At 34.4% G+C, this 17,786-nt stretch overlaps 1 protein-coding gene across 17 annotated transcripts in view; it reads left to right on the top strand.

Moving 5' to 3' along the window:
- Positions 1–17,786, top strand: part of scrib (scribble planar cell polarity protein) — a 327,417-nt gene that overhangs the window by 267,490 nt on the left and 42,141 nt on the right. For all 17 annotated transcript variants that reach the window (XM_088256718.1, XM_088256722.1, XM_088256716.1 and 14 more), the window contains 4 exons: positions 8,148–8,258; positions 9,760–9,939; positions 16,061–16,219; positions 16,987–17,142. In XM_088256718.1, the coding sequence (XP_088112844.1) occupies positions 8,148–8,258; positions 9,760–9,939; positions 16,061–16,219; positions 16,987–17,142 (606 nt within the window). The remainder of the gene's footprint in view (positions 1–8,147; positions 8,259–9,759; positions 9,940–16,060; positions 16,220–16,986; positions 17,143–17,786) is intronic.

Raw genomic sequence — 17,786 nt, 5'->3', positions numbered from 1 at the left:
CTCCGAAACTGATTGTTATTATTGCAGTCGCAACACCCAGTCGTTTACGCATGGTTATATGTTTGTTTCATGCACTTGCACATTTGGTTTCATTGTGAATACCATACATCATCTCAATTTAGGTAAAAGTCAGCAACTAACGATCGTAATGGTGACCTTTCTCTACCTCAGTATACTAAAATTAAAAAAGTAAACTATATTTTGGGCAAAATTTGGCATGATCGAGTATTTCAAATACTTGGGCGTGGTCAGGTTAGAAGTTGGAATAATAAACGGGTATGTATGAAGAGATGACATTGTCCCCTTCGCGGGTAGTTAGTGGATTGAAAGGGCCCAAACGAGAGAAGTATGGAAGGAATTAGAAGAGGCCTACATCCAGTGGTGGAGAGACGGCTGACAAAGAAGAAGATGCATGAGGAGATGCATGAATGTGGAAGTGGTGATGTTGTTTGCATAGACAGATCAGTGTGGTTTTTCTATTCTCTCTGCCTACCCCTGCGGTAGTTTTATTAATTTGGTATGAAAAGTTTTTCAAATACTTGTGGTTAGGTCAGGAGTCGGAATTATCAACGGGTTATATTTGAGGGGAAGCATGAATGTGGAAGAGACAAAGTTTTTTGCAAAGAGAGATTGGTTTAGCATTCTATTCTCTCTGTGTACCCTCGAGGAGGCAGCGTGATGGTTAGTTAGATATTCGGTGGGTATTTAGTTAGTTTAAAAAAAAATCGATAATCAACTCATCTTGATGATCAAATCATATATAAGATGACCAAAAGAAAGCTCTCTTAAAATGAATGAGAAAATGTTATAATGGAATTGGGACGTTTAAAAAAAAGAGCTTGTGTTTTTGTGTTTTTATTATTTTCAAAAATACTTTAATTTCATACTATTCCTGTGAGCCTAAGCGGCTCATTATTAAAAAAGGTATCAAATTGTAGTAGAGTGGGTTTGAATCCAGAAACTCTGATTCCAGAGTCCGGGACACTAACCACGGGACCAAAACCCGACACTCAGATATTAATAGACGATTTGATAACAGAGTTAGTTGTGTTGTAGCCAGTACTTATGTATGTAATGATTCAAACACATTTGACATATTGTAATAAACAGTGACAATAATTTATGAGGCCAATGTTAGCGGGAAAAGAAGCAGAGGAAGACCGAGAAAAACATGGCACGATCAGGTATGCCAAATACTTGAAAGTGGTCAGGTTAGGAGTCGTAACAATCGGCGGGTATGTATGAGGAGATGAATGAACGTGGAAGAGGCGAAGAATGTTTGCAAGGACAGAGTGGTGTGGCGCTCTATTCTCTCTGCCTACCCCTGCGGAGAAGCGGCGTGATGGTTAGTTAGTTAGTTAGTTAGTAATAAACAGTTTGTTGACCCATTTGACACTTCAAAAGTTGTTTTTGATTACACATTGAGAAAGGTTACCATTCTTTTGTAAGTGACTATGATCTGAAAGGTGACGGCATCACGTTTCTACACACTCACAGCAGTTCACCTATTTTTATTTGTGGAATTGTTATTGTTGCATGATCTCTTGGGGTTTGGTGTTATTCCTGTCATTGATTTCCTACATTTCTTCTTTCACCCTGATTTTTATTTAATTTCTCTAATTAAAAAAAAAGACAGTCAAACATGCGTTTTATTCAATTCGCAGAGTCAACCAGTCCATTTTGTCACGAAATTATTTGAGTTTTTTTGATGAAATGCGTTGAATCAATAATTTAAGTAAGCACATTGCTTTCACTAATGAACAAACATGTAGTGCTCTTGGTAGATATTTTATATATTGTAAAATAGACCTACTCAGGCGACACATTTCTCAATCGCAGTCAATGATGGGACTAAGCAAGTGTTATTTTTACCTTATTAACTGAAAACATTATGATTTGGTTTTTGTTTCTTATTAGAGAGTGACACGGTGAATTATTGGCAGTTTACGATGACGTGATTAGACTGACACTTTCCCGGCAAAACATCGTAAACCTCAATTAAGTAAAGATAATTTTGTTTGACTAAATAATAAATACCGTTCTGGAGGTCCTGGGTTCGATTCCCAGGGGGGTTTAATAAATATAAGTGATTTTTTCACTCTAATATTTATTCAATATTACACTGGACTGGTACCTGAGGTGGAGGGCTGATCACCTTTCCTTCATGTGTAATCGATCGAGATAACACTGCGTTTATATGAAGCAGTGCCCTATGCACCATTGGGGTGCGGTAAGGGATTAAAAAAAAATAATAATAATAATAAATAATAAGTTTATTTTAAGAAGAAATATAGCCAAAATAACTATACGCATAATTTGGAAAAATAAAGAACTTTAGAGTAATACTCTTCTTAGTACTTCAGAATGTTCTTAGATCACTTGAAGATCCATTTTTTCCAAGCCACATGTATGCCTTTTTTGATAATATTTAATCAAACAAAATTATCTTTACTCAATTGAGGTTTATGATATATTCCTGTGAAATGGTCAATGTATTCTAAGTCAAAATTGGTCGTCAATCAGAAGATAATAATGATAACAGTAAAAATAAGTCCGCCTCCGTAGTGTAATGGTCAGCACGCTCGGCTACCGTTCTGGAGGTCCCAGGTTCGATTCCCAAGGGGGTAAAATAAATATAAGTGATTTTTTCACTGTAATATTTATTCAATATTACCCTGGACTGGTACCTGAAACGGAAGGCTGATCACCTTTCCTTCATGTGTAAAAACGATCAAGATAACACTGCGTTTATATGACGCAGTGCCCTATGCACCATTGGGTGCGGATAAGGGTTTTTTTTTTTTTTTTTGCTTCACGATGTTGTTTATTTAATAATGGGTTAATTTTTATCCTACGAGTTTAATTTTTTGTGTATTTTCATCTTTGGAATTTATAATTAGTTGGTAATGAAAAATAACAAAATTGGTAGATTACTTAAAAATAATATCTATTTATATTTAGAAATTACATTTTGAAAATATCCATAAACTGCGATTTTTTGAAAATTAGCAATTTATTTCATTTCATATATGATGCTATGTGGCTGTAAATAAAGAAATACAAATAAATAATAATGTAAATAGAGACAATACAGCAAAGACTAGGGTTTTTAACATTATTTTTTAAAATAATTTTACACTGCTGATAATGAGTCGTTTCACTCTAACTCTGTTCTATTATGAGGTTCGATGGAATCCTTGAATTATCGCTCCAATTCCCTTCCTCAATCATCACAACCCGATCTAGAGAGACGTCGTTCCGACTTAACAAACTAAATGGGATCTAAAAACAATAACATTCCAATAATGTGGGGTTTACCTCCGGAGCATGCCAGATGTGGTGTCATTACTTTGCATCTTGAATGAGACCCTAACCATTTCATACCATTACGTACATACTCGTTGTTTTGTTTGGAATTAATCCGTCACAGACTGATGTTTGTTGTTTTGTGAAATAACACTTGGTTCCTCGCAGAGGCGATTGGAAATGTCGGCTGCCCAAAACGAGGTAGGGTTTATTTTGCATTTATTAAAAGGATCCGCTGCTCTAATCCGTGCATTTAATTACCTACAACCGTGACTAATAACGCCTTTGCCCTTCACACATTACGCCAGAACTATAGTATTTGCCGAAACTATAGTATTTGCCGGAACTTTAGTATTTGCCGGAACTATAGTATTTGCCGAAACTATAGTATTTAACGGAACTATAGTATTTGCCGGAACTATAGTATTTGCCGCCGAATGAATCTTCCAAGCAATCGCCTCTTTTGGTGGAGTAAAATTTTCCACAGTTTACCCAATCAAAAAGTAATTGATTATTTTTAGCATTCAAAGTGAATTTTTCTCCTACATCTGGTCCGCCTCCGCAGTGTAATGGTTTGCGTGTTTAGCTACTGTGCTGGAGATTCCGGGTTCGAATCCCATGGGGTGAAAATAAATATTAGCGATTTCTACACATTAATATTTATTATTTTACCCTGGACTGGTCCCTGAATCGCAGAAGTGATCACCTTGCCGTGATGTAAGTAACGATCAAGATACCACTGCGTCAATAAACCACTGGGTTAGAAGAAGACATATTTTTAAATGATACATATAATCGTACCTCTAGAAATGATTCATGTAATGTTAACACATTGTTTTAAGGTGTTTTTTTTATCAACCCCGACCCTAATTATACTCAGATAGTCTGCCGCTCGACCCTCGGTATACTAATTACAAGTAATAGCAAACCCAATTCCAATCTGTTAAATATTTTTTGGCATCTTGCGCTTTATCAAAAGTAAGCAAAAAAAAAAAACGCTTATAAGCGTCTCCCGCTCTCTACCAACAGTATGTAAAAGATGCTTTTAAGTGTTTCCCCTTAAACAATGTGTTAATATTGCTTAGTTTAACCTCTAGGAAAATATGAATAGAACTTATTGTCCAAACAAAATTATTCTTAAAAGAATCTAGATGAATGGTTGTAGCCTACATAGCGCTTTGCTCATAATTCAAGCGCTGTCAAATTCATTTGAAAAGTTGAACATGTAGTGACATCTGTGGACAATTATTCGCAACGTCTACTTATTTAGGCTACAACAATAATTGAAGAGTACTAAAACCTGCTTTCGCGGTAAATATTAATAATAATAATAATAAAACCCTTATCCGCACCCCAATGGTGCATAGGGCACTGCCTCATATAAACGCAGTGTTATCTTGATCGTTTACACATGAAGGAAAGGTAATCAGCCCTCCGCTTCAGGTACCAGTCTAGGGTAATATTGAATAAATACCACAGTGAAAAAATCACTTATATTTATACCCCCCTTGGGAATCGAACCCAGGACCTCAAGAACGGTAGCCGAGCGTGCTGACCATTACACTACGGAGGCGGACGATAATGATTATATTCGCGGTAAATAATGATTATATTTATATACTCAATATTAGTTCAATATCTATGATATTTTAATAAAATATTACGTAATTTCAACTGCCAAAAATATCACCTGGACACATGTATAGTTCTCCAGTATTCCCACTCACGTTTGGGTTAAGTACGTACTGCCATCTAAGCACAGATGAGATATCATAATATACATCACAAATATTCATCTCCAATGTTCATTCAATATTGCCTTGGACTAGTTGGTACCCGAAGCGGAGGGCTGATCACCTTTCCTTCACGTGTTAACGATCAAGATAACACTGCGTTTATATGATCCAGTGCCCTATGCACCATTGGGGTGCGGATGAGGGTTTGAAGAAGAAGATACATCACAAAAAAATCACTATAGAACTGCAAAGTTTTTAACGCGGGGACAATGAAAACAAATTCAAACACTTACCACTTTTGGGCAATGTGACTTTGAGTGCTATAGAATTTTCAAGTTTGAATAAAAAAAAAAAATAAAATAAACTATCTCGGATTATTTTTTCAAGTAAACTATAGTTTACTTGAAAAAAATAATCCGTAAAAAGGTTATCTAGCTGTTGCCCATTGCAAACCATGCATATATAATATTAAAATATTTTTTTAACCCTTTCTGGTCCCCCAAAATTAAAAAAAAAATCTAGGTAGACAGTTACATTCCAATTGGAAAAAAATACTGTTGTAATAGATACGAGTGACAAAAATGTAACCTTGGAATTTAAATAAATAATACTAATGATGAAAAAATTGTGGAATAACATCCGACATGGGACCTAAGAGCAAAAAATCAATGTCTAATGAGATTTGACATTGGACCAGTAAGGGTAAAAGACATCATTTAAATAGATATCCATTCTTACTTAGACCCCTTATCCGCACCTTATGGTGTATAGGGCATTTCGTCATATTGTCGCAGTGGCAACTTGATTGTTAATTGCATGAGGGTAAGGTGATCAGCACTGTGCTTCAAGTACCAGTCCAGGGTGATATTAATTAAATGAGAGAGTGAAAATCATCACTTATATTTATTATGACCCCTCTGGCAATTGACCTCCCCCATGCTGACCAAAAACGCTTACCACTACACTACGAAGCTGGATAAGTAAATAAATTTAAATAAAAATACAATTATTATCTTAACCTGTCTGGGAGTGAGTTTCTGCAGACAAAAATTGTATCTCGGGAATGAATTTTGTTTCTAAGTATTTTTTTAAACTTTTTTTTTATGATACCCAATGCTGTAAGCAACATATTTTGTTGAATAAAAAAAAATACACCAGCAAATACTATTTATATAAATATTATCATTATATGTTTTATTTTTAAGTAATATATCAGAAAAATAATCTCAAGTGTGGTTTTACTGTTTAAATCCAATCACAGATGGCAGTACAAGTGCTATTTTAGAAATAAATGTCACCGAGCTTTAGTTATAAGCGCTGATGTTCATGTACACCCATACTCCTTTGAGGAAAGTTTTATTTAGACGACCATATGTGGCCATACTCCCAGACAGGTTAAACAGTTTCTAGAAATGGAAAAATATTTTTAATACTATATTTTTTACTTAGTTATGGGTAAACTGTGAATTTTACTACTGCTAAAAAATCAGGCGGCAATAGATGATTTCCTTCTTGGCTTTAATTTACTCAAAAATATATCTCTCATGCCTAATAATCTGGAATATGCTTCCTAAATCACTCGGAAAATCATAGATTAACCTCAGATCATCTCATACACTCTTTATTTCCATTCTGCGTCTCAACTTTTTCCTCTCAAGTCACAAACGATTACGGTGTTTCCTCCGGCTGTAATAATTAAATGCATGGCTACCAAAATTTCAGATGAAGTGACCAAATATGGACCATTGGCTGACTGCTGCGAAGCTTCTCACAAATAATGAAGCATGCAAATTTCTAAATTACATTGTTCAAATTTTCCATTAACATTTATTTTTACTGTCATTACATCATTGGACTTCATTTTCATTACAGATTATATTAATGTATGTATAGGGTGTTTATGAGTGACTCGTATACATTAAAGATTATCAATGAATTTTGATCATAGGAATTGTCTTCAATAGAAAAAAATTAGAGTGTATAGAACTATTAACTTGCTGTATATTTCCGCATTTATTTGTGTGTCAATTTTTTAAAAATGTTTTACTAGCTGTACTCGGCTGGTTCAGTCTGATCAAATGGAAACAAAAGAAAATAGAAAGCGGACATTCTTATTCCTTCATTTCCCAATGCTTGTGACATATCGCTCACTCCTTTCAAGAACGTCATAAATCAAAAATGATTTTTCAGGAGAACGTTTTTAAAGTTTAAAAATATTACACAATGTATTAAAAATAAATATCAAGCCACTTATTGAACTATTTACTGTGCACAGATCTTTTAAAGTAAAACCTGAAGGTTTTTTATTCCATTTGAAAAATAGTTAGTACAGATATTTAAAAAAATAATTAAACCATACCTTTTCTTCAAAATGCAAAAACAACACTTTCTGCCCTGTAGCGGGGTAAATATTAAGTTAAAAATTTGCCTCTTTTGCTGGGATATAGTACATTTCCTGGGCATTCCAAAAACATGCTCAACTGAAAATTTAGGATTTTTGATTTATGACGTTCTTGAAAGGAGTGAGCGAAATAATATGATAATTTAAAAATCTATGAAACAATAATGCAATTGAAAAGAAATAAAAATGCTGTAGAAAAAAAAACAATTTTATAAAAATGACAGCAACCGTCAAGAAGCACGCTGTCCATCTTGGGCAGTGTTTAGTATTGCGTGCGTTGCTGTTACATTCAACAGATGGCATTGTTTTTGTTGACACAAAAGCTGTTTTTTTTTTTCAATTTTTTTTACCTATTACAGATAAAAACACACATATTGAAACTCAACGTTGTTTTAGAATTTCAAAGCATTCTTTGAATTATTTTAAAATATGTAAGATTATGAACCAATGGACATTCACATTTTAATTGGCATATAGATAAGGTTAAGTTGAGTGAAATCCAGCATTTGTGGTCAAGTATCTGGATATACATTCTCAAAATAGTGTGGAGGAAGCGTTTACTCAAAATTGCTTCGTCATATGCATTGGTATTATTAACGAATGTGTTGGAATAATATACACGTAATAGGGTAATATGCACTCGGGCTCCGGTCAATCTGATTTGTAAAGACTCCAGTTTATATTTGAGTCCTTTTCTTCCCCAGGATGTGGTATTGACGAAGGAAGGAGGGTCTCTCGGCTTCAGTATCATCGGAGGCACCGACCATTCCTGTATTCCGTTTGGTGCCAAAGAGCCAGGAATATTCATATCCCATGTAAGTTTATGTTTAAATTTTTCTTATGAAAATATTTTGTTTTTAGCATTGAGTAAAGGGTCACCTTTTTGACTGTATCATTCAATGAAGACGTTGACTGCCAATACGAGATTACTTGTCGATTGCGTTCTTTGCTAGGACACCGATTACGAGTTATCTCGTACTGTGTTTATTTTAGTGGTGGGATTCAGTGGGTGTCTACAGGTGGAGACTGACCGTAGCATTTCGTCGTAACATCGCTCGCGGCGAGCATCACCGAGCATCCGAAACTATGGATGGAGCGCTCGGCTCGCTGTACTGACTGCCTGAATGCTCGCATCGTAACGTGTTACGTTACGACGAAATGCTCCGGTCAGTCTCCGCCTTAAAATGTTTAGAGTTCGCCGAACCTGTCCTTAACCCTTTGTTGTCACACAATATTCCGATTGAGATCATGTATCGGAGCACTATCGGTTCACTCGGTCCGCCACTTTGTTAAAATATTTGAACCTAAGAAAAAAAATATCGGAAAGATGAAAAAAATAGTGGAAAAATTCAGTTAAGTTATTGCACTTAGTAAAAAGAATATCGTGAGATATATCGATAGTGTAATGGCAAAGGGGTATATCTGTCAAATTCTTCATTTTCTATGTTTGTTCCACAAAATGTCTAAAATAGTGTAGTATTCCATAATCTGGCAAAAGGATAAAGCTGTAGTTGCAATACTTATTTAGTTTTATTAAGATGTGTACATATAAAAATACATAAAACAAATGATTTATTTAATTTCACAAGTTTGTTTTTGCTCTGCTGTAAAATTCGGTCTGAGACAGATATATCCCTTTGCCTTTACACTACGGATATACGCTTCAGCATCTGGAACATTCTTTGTTGTTTTGTGAATGTTCTGTTTATGTGCAGAATAAAACACAAATAAATGAATAAATGTAAAAACTATTAAAGGGGGGGGGGGTAGGGGAAGTACCTAAAGGGCGAACCGGTTCTTTAAATTTTTGAGTCCCATCACTGGTTTATTTGCCATATTTGTGCAGCTACGATAAAATTCCTAGTATGTATCGTTCCAAACATTTTTAATTTGTTGCCAACGGATGTTGGAGGTCAAAATAAAATATGAAACAAAGGCAAACTAAAGGAATGGGTAAATGATCAAGAGTTAATTTGATGAAAATTGTAAAATGTTTATATTCTTAATTTTTCTCTCTTTTTTGTGTGTATATTAGGTTAAAATCGTTAAAAACAATAAAAAATATATTGAAAAAGAACTCCACCGACAAGACACACAAGATGGCTTGGTGGGTCTCTGCAAAAAAAAATGTTCTAAATATGTAAAAATTGTGATTTAAATAAATGTATACAAATAAAAAAAATATCAGTGCTAATGGTAATAAATGGCTTCTGGTAAGAGAACAAAAATCAATGCTGACTTACATGAACAGAAAATTTATTAATAAATGAACGGAAAATATAATTATAAAAAATTTATTCAAAATCAATTCAAAAGGTGGTACCCGGAGGAGTGGCCGCCAAGTCCGGCAAGCTCAGGCTGGGCGATCGATTGCTGAAGGTCAACGGGAAGCCCCTGGTGGGGGTCACCCACGGAGACGCAGTGCAGCTGCTGCTGCAGCCCGCCCCGCAGCTCACGCTCAACGTGAGGCACGACCCCCTGCCCAGGGGATACCAGGTAGGGCAGCCGTCACCTACTCCGCATGGCACTGTGAATAGCCAAACATCTTAGCCCGTTGCACACGGTATCACCGCAAGACACTGCGAATATTTTGATGTCTTTAATTTTGTTTTTCTCATTTGCTCAAACGTCTCTTTAATGTAGTCAGCGTCAGTACCAATAATATATATTAACACATTGTTTACGGGAAACGCTTACAAGCACCTTTTACATGCTGTTGGTAGAGAGTGGCAATTAGCTTATAAGCGTTCTATTTGCTTACTTTTGGTAGAGCGCGAGAGACGCCAAAAAACATTATACAGATCTGAATTGGGTTTGCGGTTATTTGTGGTTCGTATACTAACTAACTAACAAACCATCACGCCTTTTCTCCGCAGGGGTAGGCAGAGAGAATAGAATGCCACACCACTCTGTCTTTGCAAACATTCTTCGCCTCTTCCACGTTCATGCATCTCCTCATACATACCCCCTGATTGTTATGACTCCTAACCTGACCACTTTCAAGTATTTGGCATACCTGATTGTGCCACGTTTTTCTCGGTCTTCCTCTGTTCGTATACGACCCTAATTAATATACTAATTAGGATCGGGATTGATGAAAAAACTGCCCGACAATAGTGTATTAACACTTTGGTTTTGGCGAAGTTTTTTGTAGAAATGTAATTTGACGCTGGCGATATTAGATTGCATTTATAGAAAGATGACAGAAAAAAATCGATAAAAATTTTGTATTATAGTGACACTTATCCACTACACAGAAAATCAAACGTGACAAGAAGTTAGATGTTTAAGAAGTGTTTTTTTGTATATGAAATTGTAAGTTCTATGTAGTTTTGATGTAAATGTAATGTACAAAAATTGGTTAGTAAGGTTTCTGAAATACGCAAATATGTGCGCACTGCCGCAACATAGAAATATACTTTCTTCTTCTTCTCCGTCTTATTCCTCATTGCTGAGGGTTGTGACCCTTGCAGAAGCAATGACTCTTCTCCAGTTATCCCTTGACTGCGCTGCACGTAGCGCTCCAACCACTGAGGTGCCTGCCGCTGCCTTAATTTGATCGGTCCATCTGTGGGGATCTTCCTCTCCCTCTCTTTCCCTCCAGGCTACCGATTATAACTAGTCGTTCCAGGCTATCCTCGTTGCTACGCGCAACGTGTCCAAAGAACTGGAGAATCCGTCGGGTACAGATATTGGCCAGAGTCAAGCCATCCAAGCGTAGTTCCTGGCGAATGGACTAGAGAAATATACAAATACATGTATACCGTAAACAATGTGTTGATTACTGTGTGCAACATGGTTATTAATATTCTCCCATTATGTTATATTATCGAATTCAATAATCGTATTCAATCTCGTATTAGTTTATAGTTAAAAAAAACTATGTATCTTATAGGATACCAAAGAATATTACCAAGAAAACGGTTAAATATGTTACTTAGAAATGAGCTACGCTTCTTCTGTTGGCAGCCATCTTTCTCCGATATATTTTAAGAAATCTGATTATTTATTATATTACTTTATAATTAAATAAAGATGAATCGTATAGGATACATTGCCAAGAAATGGCTTTTGATTGTGTACAAAAACAAATTTTACTGACTGATTGCAAAAATCATATGATTCATTCGTGAATGCGAGCATTCGCCCCTCACCATCACTGTGGCAAAGCCAGCGACCCTTTATATATTTTTTAAATTACTGCTAAACTAATATGGATATCTTATTTCTTTTTGTTTTGCGCTTACTCACTCCGCACACCGCTCACTTTACTTAACATTCCCGATTAAGGACATTGTGATAGAGTGTGTTCCGACTGCAGTAAGTGACACCGAATGGACCATAATCTGTTGTGGTTACACCCAAATGCTTGCTACGTGTTGTGACTTTTATTTTGGGACCGGACAATTGCGTACGCGACAAATCCTCATCCACTCTACCATAATTTCATACATATTTCTAATAATGAACTGCTTAGGCTCACAGAAATAGTATGATATTGAAGTATTTTTGGAAGTAATAAAAACAGTAATATTTCTCTTGCTTTAAAAAGAATATTTCAAAGAGATGTATTCTATTTTCTCAACTTTGCAGTGACTTGCGTTCAGTCATATTCATTGCATGAATGGATCAATTTAAATTAGTTTTCTTGAATATTTTTCAATTTTAAAACATTTCGGATGGGTTTTTTTACGCCTGCGGACTGTTGGCGAGGAATTTGAAAACTGTGTACATATAGTTAAGACTTCAACAAAGAGATTGGTATATAATATTTATATAAAAACATTAAATAATTCCTTCTTTTCTGCCTTTGAAATGAGGCCGGCTCAGAAGGTAAAAATGCCCTTCCCGTCCTTAAGCATCAATTGACCGAATGGGTAGAAATTGTACTAAACATAGCACACCTTTCCCGTCCAAGGTGTGCTATGTTTAGTACAATTTTTTTTATTAGTATTTATATCATCCCTGAAAATGGCAAGGAAAAATGTACTAAGATAAAAGTGGTAAAAAAAGTTATAGTATTATTTTATAAAATACTTTAAAATTTTTATAAATAAGTGCCTTTGGCTACTGTGCCGGAGGTCTCGGGATAGTTAGGATCTCTTATTAAAGAAAATTATATACGCAATTGTCATGGCACCCTTTTTTACAAATAGTTTTTCTCACCCCTCTTCCACATTCATCAGCATAATTTCAGACACACATACTGTGTGTTTTTATCTTTCAATTATGGTTTTATTGAAGGGAAACTTCTGAATTAGATAGATACTTGTAACAGAATAAGAATTTCTGAGGTGTATAAATTAGAATTTTTGTTAACAGTTCTTTAGATGACTATGCATTACATTTCATTCCGTCTTTTTTTCACAATATTTTTCTTTTTATCATTTAGATATCTTACGCCTGCTACAATCGCGACTGTTCCCTGGCATGAAATAGACTTATAGATAGAGATCATCTACATTAGAATAGATCTTTCATGTTTTGAATATTGAAAGCATTAACTTTGTGGATCATATTGATATATTATTTCGAGAAATAAAAATACTTTGTGTTCTGATCCACTCACATTTTTATTAACCAACTAGTTTCGGCAACAACCTGTTGCCCTCTTCAGGGTTTCATTTATTATTATTCATTTATTATATTAGTAATAAATGAAACCCTGAAGAGGGCAACAGGTTGTTGCCGAAACTAGTTGGTTAATAAAAATGTGAGTGGATCAGAACATAAAGTATTTTTATTTCTCGAAATAATATAGATCTTTCATAGTTCCACAAATGTGCGTCACATTTGGTATTAGATTTTGAAACTGATCTTCTAATTTTTTCCTTATTTAACTTTATTATAATAATATAAAAATAAAATAGAACTCCCCCCTAGAACAATAATTCAATATACATTTAAATGTTAATATATAATTTTTATAACATAGATGAAGAATTTGGAAGTCTGGGTATTTACAATTCCAAAAATTTCAGTAGCGTGGTTGTCAATGTAGAATCGTGAATGTTACACGTGTATAAAGTGATCACTTGAACCAGCCTATGGTCTGGTCATAAGCCCTGTAAATACCCAGAATTTCTACCATTCTTTCTTCAGTCGTTCGATTCACATGCCCAAACCATCTCAACAAACCTTTCTTAATTTTATCGATAATGCTTATCTCAGCCTTGCATTCTTTCTTTATATTCACTATTTGAACAGCTATCATACATCGTTTTGCCATACATTCATGTGAGAGATCGTATTTCGACTACATTCAGTCTACTTTTATCCTTTTTTTGCCAACTCTATGCTTCACTTGCATACATTCGGGTTGGAACCAGGACTCCATTGTGCACTGCTAGTTTAGCTTTTGCTGAAAGGTTTTTATTTGTTATAACTGAATTCAGTGCACCATTCACTCTGTTTCCAGCATTCGCTCATCTTTCTATATCTTTATCAATCTTTCTTTTCTTAGAAAACATACTTCCAAAATATAGGAAATCATCTTCTGTTTTTTCATGAGTTACAATCTGTATGATGATCGGTTTGCTTCTTTTATGGTCAGTCTTCACCCTTCTCTATCCTCCGCTCATCTCTTCGAATTGGCGCACCCGCTACAACGCATGTCAGAGGTAATTTGGCCCATGTGTAGGTTAAGCGGGGTCGTCCTCTGTAGTTTGTGCCTTCGCACACGCCTTCCGCAATCGTAAAAAGCAGAGCTGGGTGTCTTATATTATGGCCTATCCATTTGGCTCGCTGTTGTGTAACTTTATTCAGTAAGCATCTAGACTTCCCAGCCCTGCTTAGTACCTTGTTCTTGAAATCATATACCTCTTCCGAAATTTCTCCATTTACTACTATTTTATATCCAATTTAACATTATCGTACGAAATTGGATTGATAATATTAAACACTTGAATTCCGTATCGTTAAGTTAGGAGTAATTTATATTTATTCTTTTGGTGTTTAGATTTTAATATATTTTTCTCTTATACCAAACTTTATTTTACCCTTAAGTATTGTAGATAGAAAATAGAAATAGCATCGTAATAGCTTTAGGTTAGATGAAATATTTCCGGAAACGATGAAATTACGCATCATCAATTTTATTACAAACATGCATCCACATCTTGTCAATTTTTCATCTTTATTATCCGCTTAATTCTGTTGCAACTCCTGATCATAATATAATAAAATAAAACAAAAATCTGTTTAATATTTTTAAAATTATAACGTTTTAAAAAAATCAAATAGTGGTCATAGTCTTGCCATTTGAAATATTTGCACATAGATTCTGAAATATTTTTGCTTGGTGACAAATATCAATTATTACCATGACAAATATGAATTATTATGCTGGCATACTAAATATAGAGGGGTCATTTGACATTTTGCTCACTCCTTTCAAGAACGTCATAAATCAAAAAACTTGATTTTTCAGGAGAACGTTTTTAAAGCTTAAAAATATAACACAATGTATTAAAAATAAATATCAAGCCACTTATTGAACTTTTTACTCTGCAACAGATCTTTTTATGTAAAACCTGAAGGTTTTTTCTCCATTTGAAAAATATTTAATACATTTAAAAAAATAGTTAAACAATAACTTTTCTTTAAAATGCAAAAACAACATTTTCTGCCCTGTAGCGGGTAAATATTAAGTTAAAAATATGCCGCTTTTGCTGGGATATAGTACATTTTCTGGGCATTCCGAAAACATGCACAACTGAAAATTGTCAATTTTTTGTTTATGACGCTCTTGAAAGGAGTGAGCGATTTGACAAAAACCATTAAAATAATCAGTATTAGTCCATTTTATAACTAGCAAAATGACTTTGTTTAAAATCCCCATATATATCTAATTATTTTGTTTTTTGATATCTCAACATAGATGAAGAAGAATATAGAAGTCTGGGTATTTACAGGGGTTAGCCTGTCATAGGCTGGTTAAGTGATCACTTTACACATGTCGCTAGTTGAATGCCAAAGGGCCACAATGCAAAAAAAATAATAAACCCCAAAATGGTAACTAAATCGTCAACATTTTCACATTCGAAAGACATCCATGATTTTAGCGTTAGAAATGTCCATTTCTAACGCTATAATCATGGGTGTCTTTTTCGAATATGAAAATGTTGACGATTTAGATACCGTTTTAGGAATAAAGAGTTTAATTTTTTTTTACATTGTGACACATTGGCATTTGACCTGCGGTGTGTAACATTCACCAATTTGCCACACTACTTAAATTTTTGAAAAAACTTTTTATGTAGCAGAGACCCTTATTTTAAATGTATGCTCGATTCTTCCTGAATTATTTCACATACCGGAAAACCATACTCAAATCAATACCATCCAGACTATGCTAGCATCATCCTTTGGAAGAATTTGTCATCAATTTGTCTTTATGTATAGTAAAACTCACTCTATTTGTTTGTAATGTATTGCAAAATCAGATCTCATTAATTTGGAAAAATGAAAAATCAAAAATGTACCTCTAGCTTGGTACAGCATAATAATTTTGCATCGTTGGCAACAAAGAACCACACTTTTGGTCACGTATTAAAATACGCACTGTATGCTAATGTGAGTTTTCAGTCTGTGTATTGATAATTTTGTGTGTTATCAGGAGTTGGTAATTACGAAGCACGAGGGGGAGAAGCTAGGAATGCACATCAAGGGGGGGCTGAGAGGACAGAGGGGGAACCCCCTGGACCCCAATGACGAGGGAGTCTTCATTTCCAAGATCAACAGCGGAGGCGCGGCCAGGCGAGACGCCAGACTCAAGGTGAGTACCGCCAAACTAAAAAAAATTTACCCAATTTTTATACAGTGTCAAAATTGACTTATTTAGTGATTTGACATTAAATTTATGAATTTTTGATTAATTTTTTTACTTAGTAAATACCACTATTTTTTTACATCTACTGTGACACATGTTTCGATGCATTCCGAATCATTTTCAAACACTGTATGTGAAGCTAGTTCTAAATTTTAGAGTTTGGTCCGTGGGACGTTGAAGGCCGAAGAGGGGGTAGTAGCTGTTTCTTATTTTTATTTATTTATTGAATTTTTTATTTTTTTATTTGTTATCAGTGGGAACATAGAAAATATAAATTTAATGTTAAAATATGAGTAATTTTTTTATAAAGAGTATGAAATCACATAAAAAAATGAATTATACGAAATCTATTCAAGAAAGCCATTCATACACCGCACTACTCACCGGATAAATGACAATAACTTCCTTTAGCATACCATTAAGTACTAAATCAATAAAATGATTGAATATTAAATGAACCGTCTCATCAATTAAAAAACCCACAACCTACAAAAAGAAATCACAGCCGTTCATCCAATATATCATGCAATACAAAACAAAATGATGCGGAATGCATGGAAACACGTGTCACAGTAGATTTATAGAAATAGTGATATTTACTAAGTAAAAATTTTAGTTAAAAATGGATAGGTTTTACCACAAAGTGACTGCCGAATCAATTAATGAAATTAAATTTATGAAGTTTAAAAAACATGTTTTACTTTTGTTTTTAGGTTGGAATGCGACTTCTAGAAGTGAATGGAATATCTCTTTTGGGAGCCACGCACGCTGAGGCTGTCAACGCGCTGCGAGGCAGCGGCTTGGCTCCTTTATATCTGGTCGTGTGTCACGGCTATGACAGGACCTACATCGACAGACTTCCTAGCCAGGTAAAGAAGGACTATATCACCATCTAGTTTGATCGATGCATAGTTTTGTTTTGTAAAATAGGTTTTTAAAGTAGATTTGTACTTTGAGAGGAAAAGCAAGCTACAGTGTTGTTTTTATGTTTGAATTATTTGAGATACGCTTGTTTTTAACCACACTATTAAAATATTACCTTCATTTTACGAGGGAATTTTCAGACGGGAAATTAACGTTTGCAAATATGGCTCTGGTGGCAATATAGCCCTAAAAGTCATTTGGAGATTTGACTGAAATGATAATTTGAGAAATAAAAATTAGGTTACTAAAAAAATACTGTTTTATTTTCACCATATGGGGTGTCCGATTTATTATAAATGTATTTATTATTCGTGCTCTCTTAATAATAAAAAAAAAAAACATCATTTTATTACTAAAAAAATCAATTGTATTTAGGATAATATCACATGGTTGTATATATTAAAATATTGGATAATTTACCGACCGCCATTTTCATAAATGAAGTCAATAATTGAAAATTCCTCATATTTACATCTTCTTTTAAAAATATTGAATACCGTAAACGCTTTCACAGTACGATACAAAAACATCAAATTACTGTCACAATTATAAAACAGTTTTAAACCTTTTATTGTGATTAGAGAAATCA

The sequence above is a fragment of the Brachycentrus maculatus genome, unplaced genomic scaffold (assembly GCF_059751285.1).
Source record: "Brachycentrus maculatus isolate JH-2025_06_01 unplaced genomic scaffold, ASM5975128v1 h1tg000065l, whole genome shotgun sequence".
Classification (NCBI taxonomy): Eukaryota; Metazoa; Arthropoda; class Insecta; order Trichoptera; family Brachycentridae; genus Brachycentrus; species Brachycentrus maculatus.
Note: the sequence above shows the minus strand (reverse complement) of the source record. Positions and strands in the feature narration are given on the sequence as shown.